This window comes from Lissotriton vulgaris, chromosome 1_2 (genome assembly GCF_964263255.1).
Source record: "Lissotriton vulgaris chromosome 1_2, aLisVul1.2, whole genome shotgun sequence".
Lineage (NCBI taxonomy): Eukaryota > Metazoa > Chordata > Amphibia > Caudata > Salamandridae > Lissotriton > Lissotriton vulgaris.
In genome coordinates this window covers 114503903-114530346 of record NC_141686.1, presented here as the reverse complement: position 1 = coordinate 114530346, position 26444 = coordinate 114503903, and the positions used below count along the sequence as shown (strand labels likewise).

The 26444-nt window shown below is 43.6% G+C and overlaps 1 protein-coding gene across 1 annotated transcript in view; it reads right to left on the bottom strand.

Annotated features, from left to right (window-relative positions):
- KIAA1549 (KIAA1549 ortholog) overlaps window positions 1-26444 on the bottom strand; it is a 539186-nt gene that overhangs the window by 254712 nt on the left and 258030 nt on the right. Inside the window, exon 10 of the mRNA XM_086952955.1 lies at window positions 18497-18544. Within this exon, the coding sequence (XP_086809081.1) occupies window positions 18497-18544 (48 nt within the window). The remainder of the gene's footprint in view (window positions 1-18496; window positions 18545-26444) is intronic.

Here is a 26444-nt window from a genome sequence, read left to right as displayed (position 1 = left end):
TGTAAGAAGGTTAATTTTGCCTTCAAGGAAGACAATGAAAGAAACCGACAGCCAAAATAATTCAAACGTTTATCTCCACATATTTTAAGAAAGAGTTTTGCAATGTAACCAATATTTCAGCAATATTGGGTTGAATTCTGAAATTTCAGAATACTAGTTCCTACAGAATTTCAGGTACACACTACTAATCTCATACATATACTCAGAAAAGTTAAAATGTTACCACAGAGCGGTTGACCTAGAATCTGAGGAACCGGGGTTGGAGTCTCAGCAACAACGCTCAACATCCTGCGATTCCGGGCAAATCACTTATTCACCCTGTGCCTAACAAAATTAATGTGCCCGTCTGTAAAGCAACTGGTGCTCATATAAAGCACTCTCTTACCAGTTATGTTCGCGTCTAGTTCGCGCTATATAAAACCACGGAGAAAAAAATCTAATCTAACTCAACATGGAATGTAGAATTTGGAAATGCTATCTAAATTAAGCCTACAATACCAGAGTTAGAGGAAATGGGTTTTGGAGGAAGAGTTGAGTGTGTCTGCAGGTGTGTACACATGTGCAGGTATGAGTCTGCGTACAGGGAATATATGGCTTAACCGTAACATTTCTCATGTGTTAGTCCACAGTTCGGATTGGACTAATTTCACCACCTACAGTTTACTTTTTGGAAAGATCCAATGACTCTTGTTTGAAAGCTGGCTTTACATCTAAAACATTTATTATGACCAGTCTCATGAATAATTCTCAAACCGTGTATCCTATGGGGTAGCTGTGATGTGCCCTCATTGAAAGCTGTACCTGGCCTTGCAATAACCATACTGCTACAGTATCCTATGATAGCACAACACGTCAAGGTGTCAACGCTGCTGTACCTTTTGTGTTCACCAACGACAATGCAGTCTTTCATCCTTCTGAAGGCAATAGAAATGTTCCCATTGAGTCAGGAAATAAAGATACAAATACATAGTCCACACAAAGAATGGTGTATAGGCCACGTTAGTTTCAAACATTGTTAGTTTAATCAATTAAACATTCCCACAGCATGCTACTGGGTTGGAACAAAGATATGGCAATTTAGTTCGAGGTTTACACTGCCCTTCATTTGCAGGCCTCAGTTCTTTCACTCCAGCAGTTCATGCGCCTCCAATCTCTGAGGTGATTGCCGCTTCCATGGCCTTTCCCTCATTCTAATGAAGCAGCCTTTTGAAAATATTCGGATTTCCCAAAATGCAAGGTCTTTTGTAGGAAGTAAAAGAAAATGGTTTACAACTTTATAAGATTGCTCAGGAGTTGAGCAGCACTGCAAGCGAGTCCAGCAGTACGGTCTTCAAGAGTACGATAATACTCCGCCTGGTAACCAATTGCCTGGTGATCCCACACCCGGTTTTCCCGAGTGCTGGTACAATATCTGATTTTACTGGCTGGAAACGTCGCATGAGGTTGTTGCTGCAAATCCCGTCCCTGCCTAAGCATTTCGTTTTGCAAGGGGCCAGGAGAGATGGGTGGGGAGATAGCATCTTCTAATTCGTACCCATGCAAGGGCATCTTTTTCCAGTCCTCTCCCCTACCACCTCATTACGCTTCCACCCTGCCCAGAAGTTTCCCCAGCTCGCATACACCCCATGCTTACAGCAGGCGGCAAATGGGAGCATTAATTTCTCCGGAACAGAGAAGACTGTGCAGAATTACAGTCCGCCCTGTAAAACAGAGAATGTGCTTATTGTACGTGATCATACACAACCATATCACTTGTGCATGACGTTCACATATAAATTGATAGATATGGATGTGGCCTCACGGCCAGAGCTGCCGGCTTTGGATCTGAGAGCCAGGTTTTAGCCCTGGTAATGGCACACCATTCTTTGATTCTGGACAAATCACTTAATCTCTGGTGCTAGAAAATAATGAAAGTGACCTTGTATAATGTACCCTGGTGCTCACCTAAAGCGCTCCAATATCCTTGGGCTTCCTTTACGATATATAAAGCTGCAAAAGATATATCTGGAGTTCAAAATGCACCATTGAACCTCGTTTTAACACAATAAGTAATATGAGGCCTTACCCCATACTGTGCTGCAGAAGGGGGTTCTCAAATTTACTAAAATCACTGCTATTAAAACCACCAAGATTTTTTAGAACCCTTTTGATTTTAGTGAGTGGATGCCACAGGTCTACACACAACTCTGAAAAGTGTTCCAGCTCAAGACTCCAGTGCATTTCCCCATCTTCCACTTTTATGGGCACATCAATGTCTTAGTCACAGTCTGATTTCCCTGGGCGTAGTCAAGGTCATTACGTTTACAAACAACTGCTGTTATTACATTAAAAAAATTGCCTGCCTCATGTTCATTGAAGCTAGGTGGGTTGCGGACCTTTGTCGTTCTAAAAATTGGGTTGTAAATCTAAACATTTTGGGAAGCACTGCTGTTGACGATTCAGGGTTCTGCTGAAGTTGGTAGCCCATCCTAGGTGCCTGACTGGCAAGCCAAAGTGGTCCTTTTGCAAATGTACTCAAGCAACAAATGTTATCTACTGGACAGAAGTGTGCATGTGCATGTTATATTAGAGCGTTTGTATGAGAGACAGGGATATCCAGTTAGTTGACTGATGCAAAACCAGTTATTCGCTTTAAGGGGGCATATCTTGAGAGATTTAAAAAATGCCTATTGACAGTAGCCACATGGACGTCCAATACCTGTCTTCAACTAAACATGACCAAAACCGAGATACTTCGTTACGGAAAGCACATGCACTCTCTGGTCATCCGACTGCTGGCCATCGGAGCTGGACCCTCCAGCTATTCCCAACAAATATGTAAAGAACCTAGGAGTATTGATGGATGACAAGCTCACTATGAGTGAGCATGTCAGAAAACAGTCTCTGAACCCTGTTTTGAACCCTGTTTTGACCTCATGCGAGCACTTAAAAAAGTTATTTCTTTTTTTTTATTCAAATCGTTTTTATTGAAGAAAAAGAAATACAATAAGACATTGGATACATAGATTAATCAATTGCGTTGTTTGACAATGATACAGTCATGAAATAACTCCAAGGCATAAGTGGCTATCGGTGCCTGAAAGTACGGCTACACGGAAACAAATAAACAATACAATAATAATAATAATAATAATAATAATAATAAAAGGTACATGAACACGCAATTATAAACTGTCATCAGGTAGAACAGTCCCAGGGGTCTGTAAACTGTAAACGAGTCCTAACAGTAAACGAGATATACTAGTAAATGGTTCGCACACTGGGTTACATGTCACGGGGGATCAAAATGAAAGGAAGACGCGTCCAGAGCTTTCCATAGTCTCTTGTTGGATGATCGCCAGGGGGAGGAGTGTAACGCCGGATTATCAGATCCTCTCAGAAAGGATAGCCAGTCTTGCCAGATTCTAAAGCAGACCCCTGACGCGTTTTTCCATTTACATAAGACCACCTTGCAAGCCAGTGTGAGCATCAAGTCTAGTAGCTGGCGATCATGAGCATTTGGCAAGGTTGGTTCAAGAGTCCCCAATAAGACATAGATAAATTCCCTAACAGGTTGCAGCTTGAAAACATGATGTATACAGTCAAAGATTTTACCCCAGTAGGTTTGTAAGGAGGGGCACTGAAAGAGCATGTGGGCTAGATCACCAGTTCCAGCCTGGCAGTTCCAGCAAGTGGAGCTATCTCGCAGTTGGCATTTAAAGAGTCTATCCGGGGTCCAGAATGTCCTATTCAGAAGCATGTATTTTGTTTGGGATAGAATTGGGGATACCTTATTAGAGAGGGCATTTCTATGAATTATGTCCATATCAAGTGCAATGCCCGTGGAGTTGGGTTCACTTTCCCATTTGAGTTCAACCTGTCTATGTGATTTCCTAGGTAGGGGGAGGAGTTGCTTGTACACTTTAGATACGAAGTGCCCATTCGCTAGTAGGCGCGGTATATGGTATGCACGCGCTAAAGTGCACCCTACCGTGGGGATCTTAGTGTGAAAAGATTTACTTGTTTGGGCCATCGGCAATGCTGCACTCAGGTAGTCTGTGGGGAGTCGCTTGTGTAAAAAATACGCACGGCGTGAAGGTTGCCCTAGCCGCTTGAGCCCAGGTAGCGTGAACACACTTCAGAAACAGTAACGGGCCCCAGAGAAGTCTGGTGAGCCACCACGGGTAATATCCGTGAGTAAATCTTTTCACACTAAGATCCCCACGGTAGGGGGCACCTTAGCGCGTGCATACCACCGGAGGATCGTTTTTTAGGTCCTGACGAATGCTGATCAAATATGCAAAAATAAAGCAGAAACATGTTGACCAATCACGTAGGAGGACACCAGTTTCAACTAATAGAACCCTGAAAAGTCCGTTTTTCTTTTTTTTTTTTATTTATTTTTATTGAGAGTTCATACCAGTAAATTACAAATTCATAAATACATACATACAAATATACCACCATTAAAAAGGATACTAGGCAGGTTAAATAGCTACAATACCAATGAGTCATTTTATACTCTTGCTGTCCTCCAGGCAGCCACTGGGGCCCAAAGTCGCATACCCATTTCCCTTGTCTTGGCTCCCTTTAATTCATATAGTGCTTCCTCAATGTTATGAATACCCAACATTCTGCACATCCATATTTGAAACGTAGGTGCTTCTATATCCTTCCAAGCTGCACTGACTAATATCCTAAAGATTGCTACAGAGATAAAAACTAAGGCTTCAGCCTCAGTGCACATATTTAGTTTCACATCACATACAGTTATTATCAGGGTAGGGGATAGAGTAATTTTGACTTCTAGCAGCCCCTCTAAAAACCGCTCTATTTCAGTTTTAATGCTTTTTAGTTTTTCGCAGCCATAGAACATATGTATGATATCCGCTGGCCCATTTCCACATCTCGGACAATTACTATCTGCCGCTTTCCCCCAAGAGAATAGTTTTGCCGGCGTATAGTATAGATTGAATAAAGTTTTATAGTGTTGTGCCCTGAGATTCGAGGAACGCAGAAATCTTTTATCCATAGCTAGAGCCTTATCTAGATCAACTTCCGGATACCCTAATTTTTTGGACCAGTCAGCTTCCATTTTATCCATATCATCCATTGATGCTTCGCTAAATATTTTATATATCCTTAATTCTATGACCTCCCGAATTCAGATACTCGAGTAATTCACATCCCCTTATCAGAATTATACGCGGCCTAATTGATTTAATTCTATTGACAAGCTGTAGGTATTTAAACTCTTGATAGCCTTGTAGTGAATAATGCTGCGTAAGTTCTTCCAGTGTTCTACATTGATCTCTATTCATTATTTGCCCCAACTTGACAATACCCTGACTCTCCCAGTGACGCCACGATCCATCCCTGCTAAGGTTTGGAAAAAGTGTTGAATTCCAGAGTGGTGTGCTATGATGAAAAGTCGGTATATCTAGAATTTTTTTAACAGCTATCCACATATACCATACATCTTCAAGCGTCCTATACCCAAATTTCTTATAACTCCTCCGGGTTCTCCTCAATAAGACCCCTACTGCTTCACTTCCCAATAATAGTTGAAAAGTTGACGGTATCTCAGCCTGCCTGAGGGTTGGGCCCCCTGGATGGAATAGGATTGCCATTTCTGTAAGGAGACATGCGAAATGATAGCTCTTTAGATCTGGTAATCCCAGCCCTCCTCTTTCTTGTGGTAGTGACATATATCTGTTTGATTGCCTTATTTTGCTATACTGCCACAGGAATTTCATGAATATAGCCTCGATCTGCTTAATAATCTTCTCATCAATTTTGAATGGGATTGACCTTAATTTGTAAAGAACCTTGGGAAACATTGTCATTTTTATAACGTTAGCCCTCCCAATTAACAAAAGCTGTAGTGAGTCCATTCTTTTTAATTCTGTTTCCATCGAATGCATGAGCGGTGTGTAATTATCATTGATTATTTTACCCGGGTCTGCATTTATTATTATACCCAAGTAAACTACAGAGTCAACATATCTAACATCCAACTTAGCTATTTTTTTGGAGCATAGTACTTGTGTTTTGTTCACATTTAATCGGTAGCCCGACACATCTCCAAACCGACCGGTTAGATTAGCTACTTCCCTCATAGCTGACTCCGGGTCTTTGGTGATAACTGCTAGGTCATCCGCGTATGCAAGAAGTTTGGTCTGATATCCATTTGTGACTACTGGTTTAATGGCCACACTGTTCATTATTTGTGTAATTAAGGGGTCTATATAAAGCGTAAAAAGGATAGGTGAACATGGACAGCCCTGTCTCGTACCCCTTGTTATGTCGATCTTACCCGATCCTTCACCCATTAATTGGATTCTTGCCATAGGTGATTAATACATAGCCTGAATGGCTTGGCAGAATCTTGGGCCAAACCCCCTTGCCTCCAAGACCTTCCAGAGAAAGCTCCATCTGACACGATCAAATGCCTTCTCCGCATCGAGGAGGATCATTGCGACCTCCTCACCCCTAGCAGCGCCAATGTCAAACAGGGTGATGGCTCTCCTAATATGATCGGTGGTACCCCTATCTGGGATAAACCCATGCTGACAGGGGGAAACCAAGGACTCAATGATCCTCCCTATGCGTACGGCCATAATTTTTGCATATAGCTTGTTATCGCTGTTGATCAAAGATATTGGTCTGTAGGAACCAGGGTTAGTCTTTGGTTTTCCTTTTTTGTGAAAGATCGCTATATTGGTTTCTTGCCAGGACTCGGGTATTATGCCTGTATTCATGATGCCTTTGAACAAATCTAAAAGCATCGGTGTTGTTTCCTCCCTTAAGCTTTTATACAACTCTAGCGGTATAGCATCCGGGCCCGCAGCCTTTCCGCTTGCCAGATCCTGCAGGGCTTCCAATAACTCCGACATAGTGATATCTTGTTCCAAAAAATCGGTGTGGGCCTGTTTTAGCTTGCTACCCATGTCTAGCCAACTTGTATTAGGAGCCTCTACACCCGCCTCATCCTGATACAGTTCTTGAAAAAATGTCCTGAAAGCCTCCAAAATTTCACCTGATTTGTCATATGTTTGGCCCTCATATTCAATTTGTGTCACTGTGTTCTTAGTGGCCACCTGCCTAATTCGTAGTGCAAGTGCTCTGCCTGCTTGCTCCCCTGTTTCGTAGAGGCTTGATCTATGTGACTGATAATTTGCTGCTGCCTTTATAGCTAGTTGTTTCTGGATCTCTGCTTTTACAGAGTTTACTCTATGTAGACTCTCGACAGATTGAACCCCTAAAATTATATCTTGTCTGTGTTGGGTCTCTGCCTCACTCAACTTTCCCATCAATACTTCCTTTTCCCTGTTAATCTTTTTCCAAACCCGAGTATTATAACTTATGGTCTCTCCTCTTAGTCCTGCCTTGAAGCTGTCCCAAACCACTCCCCTTGATGCACTGTACCTATTGGCGTCAAAAAAGGCCTGGGACCATATTTTCATATATTTAATTTAATCCATATCTGCTAATAATTTTTTATCAAATGTCCAAGGCCTAGGGACCTTATATGGTTTATTGAAATCCATGATTAAGACTAGAGGATTGTGATCTGACAAGACTTTAGGAAGCTTGTTTATTTGGACACTCTTCAACTGGGTGGTAGAGATCATGAAATAATCCAGTTTCGAGTATTTGTTGAAGGGATGCAAAAAGTAAGTAAACCCTGGGTCGCCCATCACTAGATTTCCCCACACATCCACTAAACCATGTGATTGCATCATTGATGTTATCGCTCTAAACACCCTCGGCTTCCTACTTATGTATGGGCTACCATCCGAGAAATTAGCTGAGATGTTGAAATCCCCACATAATACTATGGGGGTATGCCAGTTAGTTAGTTCATTTTCGATGCGACTAAGACCTCAGGCTCATCTGTGTTAGACCCATACACCGAGCAGATAGTAATACCTAAATTCATTTCACATATGGCCCATCTGCCTAGTGAATCTGCCTAGGCCCCCCCCCAAGCCCAACTTTACCAATTATGGCCGCCCCTCTTATCATAGAGGTCTGGGATGAGCATGACAGCAGTTCATAACCTTTAAAGTTCCAATGTTTTTTCTTCCAGGGTAAGTGGGTCTCTTGTAGACATATTATGTCTAGGCTCAGCATATTTAGATATTGTTCAAACTTCCCCCTCTTTTTCCAATCATTTAACCCTCCTATATTAAGAGATCCAATCCTTAACTTAGGCATACCTGTTTTTCAAATATTCCCAGTTCATAAACCTATTCAGGTAGCTAGTACTTAAATGATGGAAACATATCCTTAATTTCAAATTTACTCTTGCATTTATGATCGCATTACCAGTACGAACTCTCTTCAATTTTTTGATTTCTTCCTCCTCACCCACCACCCACCCCACCTCCCTGCCCCAACCCCTTCCCCCCCCTCCTGCCACCCTTTGAGGCAACCTGGGTTTAGACTCACCCAGTTGTTGGTGGCCGTGCGGTCCGTACGCCTAAGCTTGCCCCTGACCTGGTACTATTCCATCCTAGAAAATGTCAACCATATAACAAATAATAATAGTTTGTCAGCAGTAGATTCCCTCTTCCATTTATTTGCCGTTGCTTTGTTTCACTCTCTCTTCAACCTCTTTGAGATAGGCCTCTGCCTGGATTTGGCTTATAAAGTCCGTTTTTCACTGTTTTTAATCTAGTGCTGGTTGAACTTTATTAAAATTTATACAGGTGACAACCACGCATTTTTTAACACCACACACAGTTTGGAATCACTTATCAGTGTTTCACTGTTTGCGCACAACACGAACCAGCTCCGCTGTAACCAGGCGTAGTAGCACGCTGGGGGGGGGACATTCGGTCACCCCAGCGATAACCCAATGATGAAGCATGTCACCAATTAGTGGTGAGAGGGTTCTTCTAAAAAGAAATGCTTTTTCTTTTTCACATGGGCATGGTATGCCTCTTGTTTTTTTTTTCCTTAGTCTAGTTTTATTATTATTTTGCCAGTAGGAATAACTCGCCTGCGGGGTGAGCCGTTCATACTGTCTAAAAAAAATCCCCCAAAAAGTTTTTTTTTTTTTGGTAAAAAAGTTTTGTTAAAAATGTTGTTATTAATCACTATAGTCACTCTTTGGTGTTTTTGATATACTTTAAATAGGGGTACAGGAGTGACTGTAACAACCCTGACTCTCTTGTTGTTGATATCGTTTATGTAGAATAATAAGCGTGAGTGTCGCTGAAGAACTAAATAATGAACACGCAGACTGAATCCGGAATTGAAGACAAGTAAATCAATCAGGCATCTGATGTGCGTCACCGAAATATAAGAAGCAGACACGCTGACAAACAGTTGATAAAGCTTTCAAAATGACGTGCGTGTCATCGGAATGTGGAACAGGCAACACGCTGGTACGTGGGATAAACGATAAGTTATTTGAGTTGCTTGCAAAAGAACCTGATTTAAAGAAAGCGCCGCGTAGCGTAATGACGACAGCGCTTGCTCGTGAATTGTTCGGTGCGCTCAAGGGTCACGTTACCAGTAGATCTTTACGAGAAGAAGAGCGCGAGCATGCAGGGGTCTCCGTAAAGTAACGATGAAAAGCACATGACCTTTCGGTGTGTTCTTACACTTTATGGTTTGCAGTGACTTCAAGGTGCGAAATCCGCTGAATACTAGCCGAAGAATCGTTGAAGGAGTCGGTGTACACCCAAACCGGCCAGCAGCTAGTTTAAGGCGTGGGTATGTGGGTGGAGTCGTTCTCAGCACGTGCGATGCATAAGTATCAAACAAATCATGAAACATTCTACATTCTAATCCATATTACACCCCCTATAATTGAATTAGATCTACCTCCCTACACAAGGCCCACAAGGGGTAATTTCATACTCCATTTTTGATTGTGTATATTTAGACAGATCAATTACATGCCCATTAATCCGCCTCCCCTGATTTTGATTTGATTTGATTTGATGTGGATTTATATAGCGCGAAGTTGCTGCCCGGAGGCGTCCAAGCGCTGAGAATACCAGATCCGACAGAGGGGGGAAGGCACGGGAGAAGGGGGAGGTTAGACTGAATGAAACAGGAAGGTTTTCAGTTGTTTGCGGAACGTCGTAAGGTTAGAGTTGGATCTTAAATGCGGTGGAAGGGTGTTCCAGGCCCTCGCCGCATTGTAGGAAAAAGACCTACCTCCAGCTCTGGATCTCCTTACTCTCTGGGTAACTGCTAAGAAAGACTGATCTGATCTTAGGTTCCTGTTGGGCCTGTAGTGATGGATTAGGTCCTGTGTGATCTTGGGGCCAGAGTTCCAAAAAGACTGGTGGGCTATGCATAAGGCCTTGAACAGCACCCTTTGGCGCACAGGTAGCCAGTGGAGAGAGACCAACCCGGATCTGACTGACTGTCTGCGAGGGATGTCAAGTAGCAGACGTGCAGCACAATTTTGCGCTATCTGCAACCTCCTCAGAGTGGATTCTGGGGCTCCGAGATAGAGGACGTTATTAAAATCAAGGCGGGATTGAATCAGGCCTTGTATCGCTGCTTGCTTGGCTTCCATAGGAAGAAGGGGGAAGATTTTCTTAAGCATCTTCATGATGCCAAAGCAGGTGGCCGAGAGTTTGGTGGATTGTACATCGAAGGAGAGTGATCTATCCATCCATATTCCCAAACTTTTAATACTGTTTTTGGGGGTAGGTGGAGGACCCATACTGGGTGGCCAAAGGGTGGTCGGGAGGCTGGAGATCGAGTTGCCGAGGACCATAAGCTCGGTCTTGTCTCCGTTCAGTTTCAAGGATGATAAGGACATCCAGGATTTTACCTCTTCTAGACACTCTCTGAGTCCGCTCTGTGCAGGTAAATTGGTCTCCTGTGTAAGGGAGACCACTAGCTGCGTGTCGTCCGCGTAGGAAATTATCTTAATCCCGAACGGACGGACGACGTCAGCCAGTGGCCTCATGTACAGATTGAAGAGAGCCGGGCTCAGAGAGGATCCCTGGGGGACGCCACAGTTCAGGGGAATGCTGGTGGAAACTGAATCACCCTCGAACACCTGGAAAGATCTATCCTCCAGGAAAGACCGAAACCAAGACCAAGCTCTGCCCCTGATCCCAACCTGGGCCATACGGTCCAGCAAGGTGGCATGGCTGACCGTATCGAAGGCCGCGCTGAGATCAAGGAGGATCACTGCCACTGATCCTCCCTGATCTAGGATTTTCCTTGCCTCCTCGGTGACCATGAGGAGGGCGGTCTCGGTCCCATGTTTGGGTCTAAAGCCGGTTTGGGTGGGGTCCAGAAGAAGGTGTGTTTCTAGAAAGTTGGTGAGTTGGAGATTTATGTATTTTTCCAGGACCTTGCTCGCCCAGGGGAGCAGGGATATTGGGCGATAATTGCTCATATCCGTAGGGTCCAGGCTGGGCTTTTTCAGAAGGGCCTTCACCATGGCCTGCTTCCAGACTGTGGGAACTGTGCCCTTAGAGATGGAAGTATTTAACACTTCCCTTAGTATGGGTAGGGTTGTTTGGGCGGCTGTCATTATTATCTCTGGGGGGGCAGGATCGTTGGGGGAGCCGGATTTGACCTTGCGTGCCAAGGACTCCAGAAGGGCAAGTTCCAGTGGAGGAAAGTGACACAGCGTGGGAGATTGAGAATTACACGCTGGCTCAACAGGATGTGGAGGCATAATTGTCGGAGGGGAGTTGATCCGGGGGAATGCCGAGTAGATGGAACTAATTTTCTGATGGAAAAATTCTGCGACTTTTTTGCAGTGTGAGACGGGCTTGTCCACTGATGGACTGGGGGGGGGTTTAGTGAGTATATTTATGATTTTGAAAATTTCCTTCGGCTTTGATTTGGCAAGGACAATTTTCTCCGAGAAGTAGGCGGCCTGGGCTTCCTTTATCAGGTTTTTGTAGTTACTAATAGCTTCTCGGTAACGGGTTTTATTTGCCACTGAGTAGTCAATTCGCCAGCGTCTTTCGAGTTGCCTACAGCACCGTTTTTTCTCTCTCAGATTCTCCGTGTACCACGGGGCAGTTTTGCGGGGGCGTTTAAGCGTGATTTCCTTTTTCGGGAGAGCGATGTCAAGGGATTGGGAAATCCAGTTAACATAAGCCAAATTGGCTGAATCGGGGTTCTCGTGATCATGGGACGGGTCTCTATAAGTGCGTTGGTCCAGCTGTCAATTGTTAGATGGGACCAAGTTCTCCTGAGTCTAGTAATGAGGATGTGTTCAAGGGGCTTAGGTATAGTCCAATTGATGGGGATCAGGAAATGATCCGTCCATGGAAGGGGTATGGGGCGGCTGGTAAGGAGATCAATGCAGTTGGTGAAGACAGGGTCGAGCAAATGGCCTTTTACGTGTGTGGACAAGGTGACCCGTTGTGAGAGTAACAGAGCTGCTAGGTCGCTTGTTAGAGTCGAAGCAGTGAGGTCGGAGGGTGAATCGAAATGAAAGTTGAAATCACCCAACAGGATAAAGTTGGGTGAAGAAATGATACGTTCGGATACATTAGTGGGTAAGCTGACGTGGAACTGTCTAGGGGGGCCTGGGGGTCGATAAATCAGGGTGCCTGAAAGGCACTTGTTGGGGGACAGTTCTATATGAAAGGTAAGACTTTCACAGTCTAGAATGGTTTCGGCAGCCACTCTGCAGTTGAACTGTTCTTTGTGTATTATAGCTAGGCCACCTCCCCTCCCTTTTGGCCGGTCCTGGCGCAGGATTTGAAACCCTGCAGGAAGCGCGGCTATTACGGCTGGGTCGGCTTCCAGGGAAAGCCAGGTTTCTGTAAGGAACAGAATATCAGGTGAGTGTTCATCTATTAACAACATTATTTCGGCTGAATGTTTGGGAAGGGAGCGGCAGTTCAGCAGAAACATCCGAAAATTGTCGAGTGGTTTGACGGTTATAGTGGGTTTGAGGGGTTTGCGGCACTCTGGACATAGTTGAGGTAAGTTGTCGGCGAAGAATCTGGGGCAGCAGTGGTTGTCCATGGGGGCCCTCAGACTATGGAGGAAGTCAGCACTATAGGAGATGTGATGGGTTATTGGGGGGGTAGGGGAACTGGCCCCTGGCCCGGACTCGGCGCGGACGAGCGCAGACGAGCTTGCCTTATGCGCGCCTTCGGCGCGCATTCGTCGCGCCCGCTGCGCTCGTCCGCTGCGCTTCCTGTGCATGCACATATTTGTTGGGAGGGTGTAGGGGGCGTGTCCTCGCTTCCTCGTGGCCGATGGCGGCCGAGGAGGGCACTCCCTGTGAGCGCTGGCTCCGCTCTGGGGAATCAGGGTGTTTTAGGTGCATACCGCTATTATGAACACATGGCATAAACATTCAGCACCGTCCCATTTGAAGCATATAATAGCTACTTTACCTTCATCTTTTTATGAAGATTACTCTTTGTACACTTTTACTATCAGTGCGCCACTCATGTGTGATCAATACGCCACCTGCTTTGACAGATGCGTGCACGCTTACATTCGGATGCATCTCTGCTCTACTTTGATGGTTGTCGAGCAACGATGCTCATTGTTTTGACCGCGTTGAGCAGGTCATGAGACGGGCACGTCTCGGCTACGCACTGTGGATTGCAGAGTCCCGATTACCATCATTACGTATTTGTGGTTCTCCACGAGGACGCTGCACCCTAGGTTCAGCTCCAGGCCAACACCTGATAATTTGTTTTTTCCGCTTCATGGGTCCTTTATAACGGACTCCGATTGTTCTCTATTTCATCTCCATAGTGTGCAAGTAAGTTTAACTAGGAGCCCTGCCCTCAGGAGGTTTGATATTAAGGATTTTCATATCATTTTTTGTGTGTGTATCATGTACTACTTGATTAGTAGGTCTCTTTACAGCTATTTTAAGATACTTATCTATATCTTAGATGGTTGAATAACTTGAATCACCTACTCTCTTTTAAAGGGAGCCTTACCAACAATTTGGAGGGCGAGAGCCAATGCGTTTATACCCATATGAACATTCATCCATAATACACCCACATATGTTCTTCACAACGCACGCATGTTTTGCTTTCATTTGCAGTGATTTCCAATAGTCACACCTGGGTTGTATATGGGTGGATTAAGCCCCGGTCAAATTTTTTTCTGTTTTGTACTTTGTCGTGATTTTAAAATAGATTTTATCAGCAGCCAAGTTATTTTTTTCCTATTTTATGTAGGCCACTGTTTTAATGTGATGTAAACATGTAATGATGGGAGTGTTTGTGATTTAGTTTGATTAGGATGGACTTTCAAACCATTCACCGGGGCAAGAAAATCCAGACACAGTTAGGTTCCCTCACTTCAGAAGATTAGGTATCCCACCAAGAAGGTCCTGATGAAATGCTACTTGATCATTTTACAAACTATTTGAGGCATGAAACATGTTGACCATTGACTAAAATCTAGGTACACTAACTTGATCTTACACTACAAAGTACACACGTTAGAAATTAGGACCATTATAACCCAATGATCTCTTACTCTGTTTTTTAATCGAAATAGACTTAGAACCCTATTAAATAGATAGCCCTACCAGGCCGATATACAATCAATTCACATCTTTTTTCCAATCTTCTCTCCCATTGACTTGAAACACACTCACTCCCCCAGTAACCATTGGCAAATAAAGAAATTGCAGGTAAAGAGCCCTCTCCCGGGCCTGTTGGGCATTGCAGTGCCAGCCAGGCAAGGAGCAAGCCTAATTACAAAGCATGCCACTTTCAGGGGGTGAAGATACTTGCTTTTATGAGCGCATGCTCCCAGTAACTTTATACAGACCCCATCGACAGTCTGCTTTAGTAAGTACGGAATAGTATACCGCTATTTTCACTGTTCTAGATTAGAGGAGATTGTATACTGCACCGAAATTCTCCTCGTCCTCCCAAATATAGATGATTTTCACTAGGGCTTAACTTAAACATGAACAGCATTCAAAGACCTGACATGAGGCAAAGAAGGAATTTTCCAGTGCAAATAATCTAATATGAGCTAAAGGCAAAGGCTACCCAAATACAACACAAAAATGACATTCAGGCACTAAAATACACAACACCTAAACTTTGAAAACTAGAAAGTGGCTTTCCTGACCCCCTGACGTCAAACAGCAGACAGCCATGCCAGTTTTTTTCCAATAAAAAAGGACCAAATTAAAATACAGTACTTGATCTCCCTGGTCTACATAAACTATGTTCCCCCTAACTCCACAAAACCCTCCCAAGATTCAGCATGACTACACAACTGTTAATCAATCATCATCTAAAATCAAAAACAAATTTTCTGCAATGACATGCCCAGAAAACGTTTTAAATCAACACGCAGTGAATCTCAACACACCTCCTATCTCAAAGCTCAACACTGCTTTAAAGAGAACACATCACTATCAGCTGTCATTCTTGTGCCTTTATATTTATCTGCTCTATACAGAAGCCTGGGCACCTTCTCTCTAGTTTTATAGGTATGTAACTTTACTACAGTAACATTAGAGGCCAAAGGAGAGGTCTCAGTCATGCCATGGTAGCTATTCCTAAACAATCGTGAAAAGGTGTATGACTAGCCCCTTAAGGAGAAAATCGTGAAATTACGAACGCCTCCAGTACAACAGCTTTTATCAACTGTCGTCCACTTTAACAGACCACAAAAACAAACCAATGCAGAAAATAAAAGCATTGCATATAAACCAGGGGGTGCAGGTTTCATGGCCCTCTAATGTACTCTTAATTGGGGATTTAACAAAAGATTCTCAAGTAAAAGATTGGCAGCCCTATTCGTGCCTATGTTGTATTTGCACAAAGCACGATACCAGACAATATCTCTTACAAATTACAAATAAACGTATGTCTAGGCATACAAACTAGTCTTCAGCTTTTCCATGAAAACAGACGCGGAAAGTAATAACGGCAAGTCAATAGGCAAGGTGTTCCCAAACAGACTGATCTGTACTTGAAGCTGCAGCCACGTGAGACGAGAAAGGTAACTTGGGTTCCATCAGAGGGGCTTTACTTTTGCTCCAAAGATAGGGGTTTGGGAAGTACAGTTAAGAGTTTTGAGATGAGATACTGAGCAACCTGTTGGTTGCGGCATCTATAGGAAAGATTTTTTAAAGTCATGGTCCACGACCAGCAAATAACGAAGGTTCCTATATGCAGCAGACAACAGGATCTTTTTTCCTAAGGGCCTTAGTAGCTCTAACTGCAGCTTGTTTTGTGCTCTCTGCAGGCAAACCTAAAAGGGACCGTACAAAGCCACAATATTGGGCATTGAGTAATATCAGAAATCTAAACCAGAGTTGAATGAGGGCCTGGGTTTTAAAGCTCAATAGATTTGCAATATCAATGGAGGAATTCGTGTTCTTAGGTGGAAATAACACCTAATCACCAATCCCAATGGCTGCATACAAAAACAAAATCACTACTGTCAATTAACCCACCAGACAGCACAAACTGTACCAGGTAATTGAATTTACCATTTTTTTAATGCATGTTTAAATATCGGTGAACATGCATAAAATGTATTTTTGTCTGCATATTTATTGAGGTCATAGGTTGCAATAATTGAAAGTTTTGTTAGAGAGAAAGTAACCAAAATTGTTACAGAATTTCATGCAGAAACTCCTAAATGGACAGTTTTCCAAACCAATACAATCAATCCATCATAGAAGGTTATGTCTTAACACAAATAAGAAATCGAGCTGTAGCTCAACAAGTGATAATAATAAACGGGGTTAAGGCTTGGAGAAATAACTGGCAATAACCACAATCAATGAATTGACAGCCTTACATCATACTTCGAAACAACCAAAAACGTGTTTTTAGAAAGGGTGGTGGATTGCTAGGATCATTGACCCAAGAGTAATTAAGGGCAAAGGAGTATGCGTTGGATCCTAGGTGGGGGTCGAGAGGGTGGGAGCAGTGGAATGGCATAAAGAGGTGAAGAGATGAAAAAAGGACAAAAACAGCAGGTAGCAAGAAAGCTGCACAACCATGTTTGGGAAGTGCAGAAGTTTAGACAAGTGGCGTTCAGTGAAAGACAAAGGCATTGAAACTAATACTGGGTAATGTAAACGGCTTTTTTTCAAGGCAAAAAGCATAATTTAGTATGACTTTTTAAAATTATATGAGGTTGACATAATAATGCAATAAAACTATCTTTTACAGTCGACTGGAAAAAAGGGAAATTGGATTGTGAACAAAACTGGTAAAATATGAATAAAATATTTTGGGTGGAAGTGAGTCCCAATTATTTGGTTCATACCACTGGCTTGGATTGAGAACTATAAAAAGACAGGAAAGTTTAAGACGAAGGAATGCTTAATTTTATATTTTTTATTAAACATAAAAAAGTAAAATACTTGTATTTATTTATTTGGAGTTTTATATAGTGCTAAAAAGACCCGATGGGTGTAAGAGTTCTGAACAAGAAACGAGTTATAATAAATAGGAACTCTGGTAAATAACGACAAGTTAGAAACATCTTTGTATTTGAGTCAGTCGAGGCGACAATGACAGTCAGTCTTGCGGGACAGGGTGATTAGAGGAGTTGAGAACTGTGAAATATAGGCGTTCCAACAGTTTGCTCTTTCAGATGTGTTAACACTAAATGCCGAGGAGTAAAAAACACGTTCATTCCAAATGTCAACCTTACAACTATTTTACTTTATTTGAAACAATTTAAAATTAAAAGCAATGTAACTTTTTTTTAAAAAAATAGGAGAACGAAAGCACACTTCTAATGGACATCAACAGTCAAGAAAACCCTGAAATGACTATAGACACAGAAATTAAGTTTTTAATCCCATGCCTGCCCCTATGGCTATGGCCGATTTAAGACTGACAATAGTAGCTGGACTAAAACGTAGTTTTATAACTAGCCGTATATTCTATTATTCTGTGTTCACTGCACTTAAGAATGCGTTCTTTTAACCTGACTTGCTACTGGTTTCCCTCCCCTCCCAAAAAAAATCACTTCTTAATTTTATTTCGTCATGGCATGGACTATAAGCCAAATTTGTGGCCTTAGGCAACTATCTCCAAGTTTGTGTTATTTTTATTACTTTTTGTTAAGTTCTTTTGGAAGTCCAGAGGTTAGCCTTGATGAAGAATTATATTAACGTTTGCAGTCAATGCCTCGGTCTAATTTTTGTGGCAGAAGTTTCTTATACACTAAAGTCATCCTGCAAAGAAGAAGGTTTACCTGCCTTCATTGACACATCCACTGTACTCCTGGCCAGAAAATTGTCTTAGCTTGTTCAAAGGGCAGACAGTAAATTTCAAGCTAATGCAAGTAGAAGGGCACAAAAATAAGTTACACATCAAAACTAAACTCAATTCCAGGGATGCAAAAATGTGACTGGTGGTTGTGCGTAGATGGAGAGTTGGCTTTTGAAAGAAAAACATAATGCAAGCAACTGGTAGCAAAAACGGCACTAGGGTTACACATGTTAGAGCGAATCGCACCAAGGCTGGTGCCATTGGTACATATTAGTGAGGCAAAGCAGACAAAAGCATTTGATGAGCGGTATAAGACGGAGGTGGCTTACCATAAAACGAGGGAAGTCTTCACTCCCCCTCAGAGCATCTACTCCTACCTTTGGGGTATAAGAGGTACCAAAAAGTATTTTGTCACATGTTCTCAAATGTGTACTGCAAAGAGGCTTAATCTATTAAGACCTTAATGTAGTAAAACAGTAGAGCTAAACAATGTGTAACAGACGTTTTGCACAGAATACATTTCATCATTTGTTTTCACAAGCTCATGATATTCAATATCTTCTGCTTAGTGCACCCTTTACCTTGCAACTCGTCTCATTTTGGAATGCCTTGCATGAAGAGCACCTGGACTTATTTTTCGCAATGGTTTCATTAATAACTGAAGCTATCCTTTAAGAACATAGCTAAAACAAACAGAAAATTACTAACCAGCAACAATGTACAGTAGCGGGAACATTAATTTTGATGCCAAGTATACAAACACACAAGTTCGCAGTAAACATTATTGGCTTATTTTCTTGGGAAGGGGAAGAAGTGGAGACTGGGAGGGGTCTATGACGTAGCACACACTACAATCATTTTTCACATCTGGGATGGTGGCACTCTTAAGCAGACAGTTGTACTATTGCCAGTACAATTGTGATATAGTCAACAGGGTCATCCTGATCACAATTCTAGGCCTACAAATGTTCATTTTGGGTTCAATTACTTATGAGAGCAACTACGTTGCATTAAAATGAATCAAAGTAGAAGTGTCTAAAATGTTAAGGCAAGCGATGAAAAGGTGATTTAACGTTGAAGTAGGTTGCAGAAAATTAGACTGCTCAACCATTCCATGCATGGAGGATGATTGGAACTCAACCTTTCTAGCTGGAACGCTAAGTTGCATTCAACTGGGATAACTTGAGCAAAGATCAAAGTATCGAGTCAGCAATTTGATTTTGTTTGGCCTATGTCAAGTCCGAACTTCGGAGGACGGGATAGACTTGCATAAAAGTTCCAATAAGTTTCAAGATCAATTTTTCTAGAGCACTGCCCACTGGATAAGCAGTTTCACAGACCTCCAGACAATATCCAGGCAGCTGGTTTCCAGCAGACAGGAAAATAGCCCTATAAAAAGGCAGGGCATTAGGGTAAATCAAATCCAAAAGCTCAACAACCTTCTTGAAGATTGAAAGACCTCAGTTGTACCTTTTTGCTGTTAGCAGTCTGTGGACTCCAATGTCGCTGGGAATACATGAGATGTTTTTGTAATTGTAATTGTAATTGTAAAATAGTTTTTATAGAGCGCATGCTATCGCTCCACGGAGCATCTTGGCGCTGTAAAAACCGTAGCCTAGAATGGTGGGCCGGAAATACTACTCACATCACTTTCAAAGTACCTGAAGGTTTATTTGAGCCTAGACTAACTGTTTACTAGCCGTGTCTGGTAGATTAAAAATCCAGGTTTTCAGGGCTTTCCTGAATTCGATTTCAGTGGGGATTTGCCGTAGGCTTTGTGGGAGTTTATTCCAGGCTTTAGTACCAAGGACGGCAAGAGATCTTCCTCCTTTGGTGGCTAATCTAAATCTGGGGACTGTTAGGAGACACATGTCTGATGACCTCAAGTTCCGACTTGGTATGTACGGCTTGAACCGTGGGAGCAGATATTTAGGCCCTTTTTTGTGGTATGCTCTAAAAGTAATTACCAGTATCTTAAAGAGCACTCGCTTGTGTATGGGGAGCCAGTGCAACTGCTTTAAGGCAGCAGAAGCAGAAGATCTCCTTGGAAGATTAAGCACCAGGCGTGCAGCAGCATTTTGGACAACCTGCAACCTGTGCAGGGTAGATCTGTTTACTCCTGCATATATGCTGTTGCAGTAGTCTAAACGTGATGAAATTAGTGCCACTGCAACTGTCTTCTTTGCTTCCAAAGGGATGAAGTTGAAAAACTTTCGAAGACCACGTATGATGTTGAAACACGATCCTGCCACTGCATTCACTTGTTGTTTAAAACAGAGTTTTTCATCAAATCTGACTCCCAGGTTACGTGCGGATAGTACTGTTTTTGGCGGGATTTCCTCCTTTGGGGGCCACCATAGCTGGGGGGAGAACAGATTTTGGGGACCCACAGGGAGAATTTCAGTCTTGCCCGTGTTACATTTCAGATGGTTAGTCTTCATCCAGTTAAAGGTAGCGGTGAGGCACTTTCCAAGATTCTCCTCCGCTCTTGTAGATTTGCTGTCTAAGACTAAGATGAGCTGAGTATCATCTGCGTATGATACTGTATTGATGTTAAATGATGTTATTAGCTCAACTAGAGGTGTCATATATAGATTAAACAGCACCGGGCTTAGCCTTGATCCCTGGGGTACACCTGTTGGATTAGATTTTTTTGCTGATAAATACTGTCCAAGGACAGTAGTCTGTTTCCTATCCGCAAGGAGATTTTCCATCCATGCCAAAGCCGTGCCCCCTATGCCCACCGTAGTTAAACGGTTAATCAGTATCTCATGTGAGATCGTGTCGAAGGCCGCCGACAGATCCAGGAGAACAAGGACTGCCCTGTCCCCCTGATCCATGGCGGCCCTCAGTGTCTCTGTTGTATAAAGGAGAGCTGATTCCGTTGAGTGGGCGGCTCTGAAACCCGATTGGTTGTGGTGTAAAAGATCCTCATCCTCCAGAAATTTGGTCAGTTGTTTGTTTACAACTGCCTCGGTGAGTTTGAAGAGAAACGGTAGTAATGAGATTGGCCGTAAGTTTGATAGAGTGGTGGGATCGGCCATCGCTTTCTTCTGTAGGGGTTTGACCGCCGCTAACTTCCATTCCTGAGGGATTTTAGCTGATGTAAGAGAGGAATTTATTATGTTATTAATAATCGGGTTCACTAGGTCAATCAAAGAGTGTAGTATCTTGGGGGGGCATGGATCAAAAGGTGAACCGGATCTTCCAGTCAAGATTGCCTGGCGGCTGTCTTCCAGACTAATTGGCAGAAATTCATTCAGCTCCGCCTTTCTGGTATCTGGGTCTGAAGTTCCTATTTTATATCTCAACAATGGTGTGGGGAAGGCTTTTGTGAGATCCTGGACCTTTGCCTCAAAATAGTTCGCAATGGAGTCACAGAGGGTCTGAGAGGGGGGAATGTCTTGTCTGGTAATCTTAGGATTTAGAAAGTCATCCACTATTTTAAAGATCTCCTTCTGCTTATTTTCTGCCGACAAGATTGCCTCAGAGAAGAATGCTTTTTTGGCGTTCTTAATCAGCACATGATACTGATTTCTTGCTTCCTTGTAAATTTGTCGTTCTTCCATTGTGTATGAGTGTCTCCATTTCCTCTCCAATAGTCTGACCTCAACACGCTTGTCTCTAAGAGATTGTGAGAACCAGGGTGCTATTTTTTTCTTTTTCTTAGACATGTTCTTCGATCCTTTAGTGCTAATTTGTTCTAGGCTAGTCGTAATCCAGTGATTAAAGATCTCATTATCTACCTCAGTGTCCCCCGTCAGGGTGGGTTTGCCCTGTATTATAAGATCCTGAAAGTCTGGATCCCGACTAATTTTGCTCCAGTCATATTTATTTTGGGAGGGTACAATTAGCTGCCTTTTGTTCGCTGGTTCCTTTGTTATAGTTAGTTCCAAGGGAATCGGCGAATGGTCAGTCCATGTCTGGGGGCATGGTTTATTTGCCTTAAGGGTCATTAGATTTGTACAGATACAGTCTAACATATGACCAGCTTCATGAGTAGGGTCTCTATTTAGTAATGATAGCCCCCACATATTGAGAAGTTCTAGAAACTCCCTAGTGTTAGGGTCAGTAATTGTGTCCAAGTGGAAGTTTATATCACCCAGGATAGTAAAATTTGCATATTTAGGGATGATATTACTGAATGTTTCGGTAAAACTCTCCAGAAACTCCTTATGAGAACCGGGAGGGCGATATAACAGAGCTCCGGAGAAGATATTAGATTCATGTGTGTGAAGGCAAAAACCTAGACACTCTGCTCCTTTTACGTCAGGGAGGTCGAAGGTGGTACACTTTATGGAATCTCGGTGCACAATAGCAATTCCTCCTCCTTGTTTAATTTGCCTGTCAGAGCGTTGGATATGATAACCCTGTGGTAAGGCGTTGACCACATCGGGGGTGCACCAGTCCTTCAGCCACGTTTCTGTGATGAAGAGCCAATCAAGGTCATTCTCTTCGATCATATCGTGGATATGTGCGGCATGTTTGCACATGGATCTAACATTGATTAAGCCTCCCTTCATAGTTTTGGAAGGTCGAGGTGTGGTTTTACAGTTTTCAGGGAATGTAAGCGGGCCGCAGTAACTACACTTAATCGGACTCTGACAGTTAGCAACATTTATGGTATTTAGACATTTCTCATTAGGAATGTTTAATGAGAGTAGCTCCTGTCTAGTGTATGGAATTATAGGAACATATTGACCAGGGGGAGGGTCCCTGTGCCCGGCCGTGACACGGACGGGCACAGACGGGCTTACCTCTGGCGCACCTCCGGCGCGACTGCGGCGCGCCCGCTGAACGTGTCTGCTGCGCGGAGCCATGGCCATTTGTTTTTATACCGGTGACTCACCCAAGATGGCCGCCGTAATCACTTCCACCCGAGTCCCTGGAATCCCAGCCCTAAAATCGGCCGGAAAACTCTGGGGGGAGGCAGCGTTAGTTAGGTAGGTCAAACTAAGGTGCCAATGTAATTTTAAAAATATAATCTACACCCTTACATCGGTGAGATTGCAGTGTCGCAATTCAAATCGGCGCGCTGGTGCTGGGGGGGGGAGCGGACACACAGGGCAAGTGCTAGTGATATAATAAAAGGTTACAAGTTAAAAGAGAACCGCCCGGCTCAAGCCTCAGGCGAAATTGTGCAGTAATCTCGAGAAATGAGCTCCTGCCTTGCTTTTATACCGGTGACTCACCCAAGATGGCCGCCGTAATCACTTCCACCCGAGTCCCTGGAATCCCAGCCCTAAAATCGGCCGGAAAACTCTGGGGGGAGGCAGCGTTAGCTAGGTAGGTCAAACTAAGGTGCCAATGTAATTTTAAAAATATAATCTACACCCTTACATCGGTGAGATTGCAGCGTCGCTATTCAAATCGGCGCGCTGGTGCTGGGGGGGGGGAGCGGACACACAGGGCAAGTGCTAGTGATATAATAAAAGGTTACAAGTTAAAAGAGAACCGCCCGGCTCAAGCCTCAGGCGAAATAATGCTGTAGTCTCGAGAAATGAGCTCCTGCCTGACTTTTATACCGGTGACTCACCCAAGATGGCCGCCGTAGTCACTTCCACCCGAGTCCCTGGAATCCCAGCCCTAAAATCGGCTGTAAATTCTGGGGGGAGGCAGCGCTTGCTAGGTAATTAAAACTAAAGTGCAAATGTGCTTTTAAAAATGTAATCTACACCCTTAATTCGGTGCGATTTCGGCGTCGTAATTAAATCGGCGCGCTGGTGCTGGGGAGGGGAGCGGACACACAGGGCAAGTACTATAAATGCAGAAAAGGTTTCAGGTTAAAAGAGAACTGCCCGGCTCAAGCCTCAGGCGAAATAATGCTGTAGTCTCGAGAAATGAGCTCCTGCCTGACTTTTATACCGGTGACTCACCCAAGATGGCCGCCGTAGTCACTTCCACCCGAGTCCCTGGAATCCCAGCCCTAAAATCGGCTGTAAATTCTGGGGGGAGGCAGCGCTTGCTAGGTAATTAAAACTAAAGTGCAAATGTGCTTTTAAAAATGTAATCTACACCCTTAATTCGGTGCGATTTCGGCGTCGTAATTAAATCGGCGCGCTGGTGCTGGGGAGGGGAGCGGACACACAGGGCAAGTACTATAAATGCAGAAAAGGTTTCAGGTTAAAAGAGAACTGCCCGGCTCAAGCCTCAGGCGAAATAATGCTGTAGTCTACTGCTGTAGTGTACAATCGAAAGGGCTAGCTCCCAATCAATCAATCAATCAAAGACATTTATAGAGCGCGCTACATACCCGTAGGGTCTCAAGGCGCTGGGGGGGGGGGGGTGCCGCTACTGCTCGAACAGCCAGGTCTTCAGCTTCTTCCTGAAGGAGAGGTGGTCTTGGGTCAGGCGCAGGTCGGGAGGGAGGGAGTTCCAGGTCTTGGCGGCCAGGTAGGAGAAGGACCTTCCTCCTGTAGTCGCTCTTCGGATGCGGGGGACGTCGGCGAGGGCGTGGTTGGCTGATCGGAGGTGGCGTTTGGGAGCGTAGAAGTTGACTCGGCTGTTGAGGTAGCTCGGGCCTTGGTCGTGTAGGGCTTTGTGTGCGTGGGTGAGGAGGCGGAGCAAAGTTTCTCCCTGATTCAAGTCATAAGGTAGTTCTGAGAAGCAATGTCTCTCTAATGGGTATTTGAAGGAAGTCGAAACAAAGAACAATATGTGGAACAATATGTGGAAATATGAAATATGCATTAGATGGGGGGAGGGGGTCAACATTCCTGAAGACAACCAATAACACTTTGTGATTGGTCTTTCATTAGTGTGAACCATGATGGGAGTCTATTTGGCGAATATTACTCCGCATTTCACTTCACCTCTATATGGGGTGCATTCTTAACTCTCTCACGGCCAGGAGCTATACAAGACTTACTATTTTCTCTTTGTATATAATAAGGATTTTCCTATTTATTTATATACATTGTTTTAGAAAGCACAAACCAAATCCAAAGGTGACAGAGTAGTGCACAGGCAAAGCAGGACTGTAACATTTTCTACACCACTTAATTTAAGTTTTACAATGTGCACCCAATTTCAGATTCTTAATGATATAACTTTCATCAATTTAAAACAGAGGTGCTTAAATATTCTCAAGGAAAACAAACCAAGACAAACATCACAAGTTGTGGTTAAATTAAAAATAACATTGATTATTGTTTTAATGAGTAAACCGATTACACACCCTCAGCACACACATCTTAACTGGTACCACACTCCCTGAATTCAGTCCACCGGAAGCACAGGTCATGATGGGAAATCTCCGGAAAAGAGGCAATCACATCTGCACCACACCCTCACAAGCAGCAGCCCCCCGTCTCTGGACTCGCTTAGAGTTTGCTGGGAGGATGGATTGGGCCCCCTTGAAGATGAAGACTGTCGGGATTCCATTATGGCTCCCAAAACAGGCACTACCTCTGCCAGACTCTGACTTGTCCAGATCTACTACCTGCACACTGCATACCTTACCACAGAGCAACTGCACAGAGCAGGGCTACGCACCTCGCCCAAATGTGCTCGCTGCAGGCACCAACCAGCAGACTTCTAACACGTGGTCAGGTCTGGTCGTGCCCCTGCCTCATAAAATACTGGGACAAAATAGAATCACACACATCTTGGGCTGGCATGTACCTCACGATCCTATGCGCCTCCTCCTGGGCGTTATGGGCGGTCTAGACAGGTCCAGTGCAGACAAATGATTCTTGGGGACAGCCATCATGGTGGCCAAACACGATATTGCCACGGCCTGGATGCAAGCTGACTGACCCCCCCTACAATAGCTAGGTGGCGCAGAGGGGTGGATTGGGGTGCAGCTCAAGAGAAACCTTTATGTAAGGCTAGGGGTTGCCTAGCCAAATACCAAAGAGTGTTTAGGTTAAGTGGGTTGATCAAAAGGGTTAGAGGGGTCCGCAGCGATGGACTTTTGCCTTCGACAAAATGCTTTCTTTTCGCTATATAAAGTGCTTAATCAGTGTGCCTACTGTATGATTACACAACAGATGCCTCCATTTTATCCAATATGCAAAATCTCTATACTGTGCGGTCAGTACCAACATTTGTTTTCTAAAAATCAATAAAATTGATTATCAAAAAAAATGAGTAAACAGAATACATCTACAGAAGAATTCTAAAAGAAAATTGTTACGCTGAAAGACTTAGAAGTTCATTTGAGAAACAAGCACGTAGCAGTGATTACAAATCAGTTATCACAGTAGACAAAGTAAGTAACCACTGCATAATCTCTGGATCTTCGCTGACTGGGGCGGAAAGAAAAAAAGAACTGAC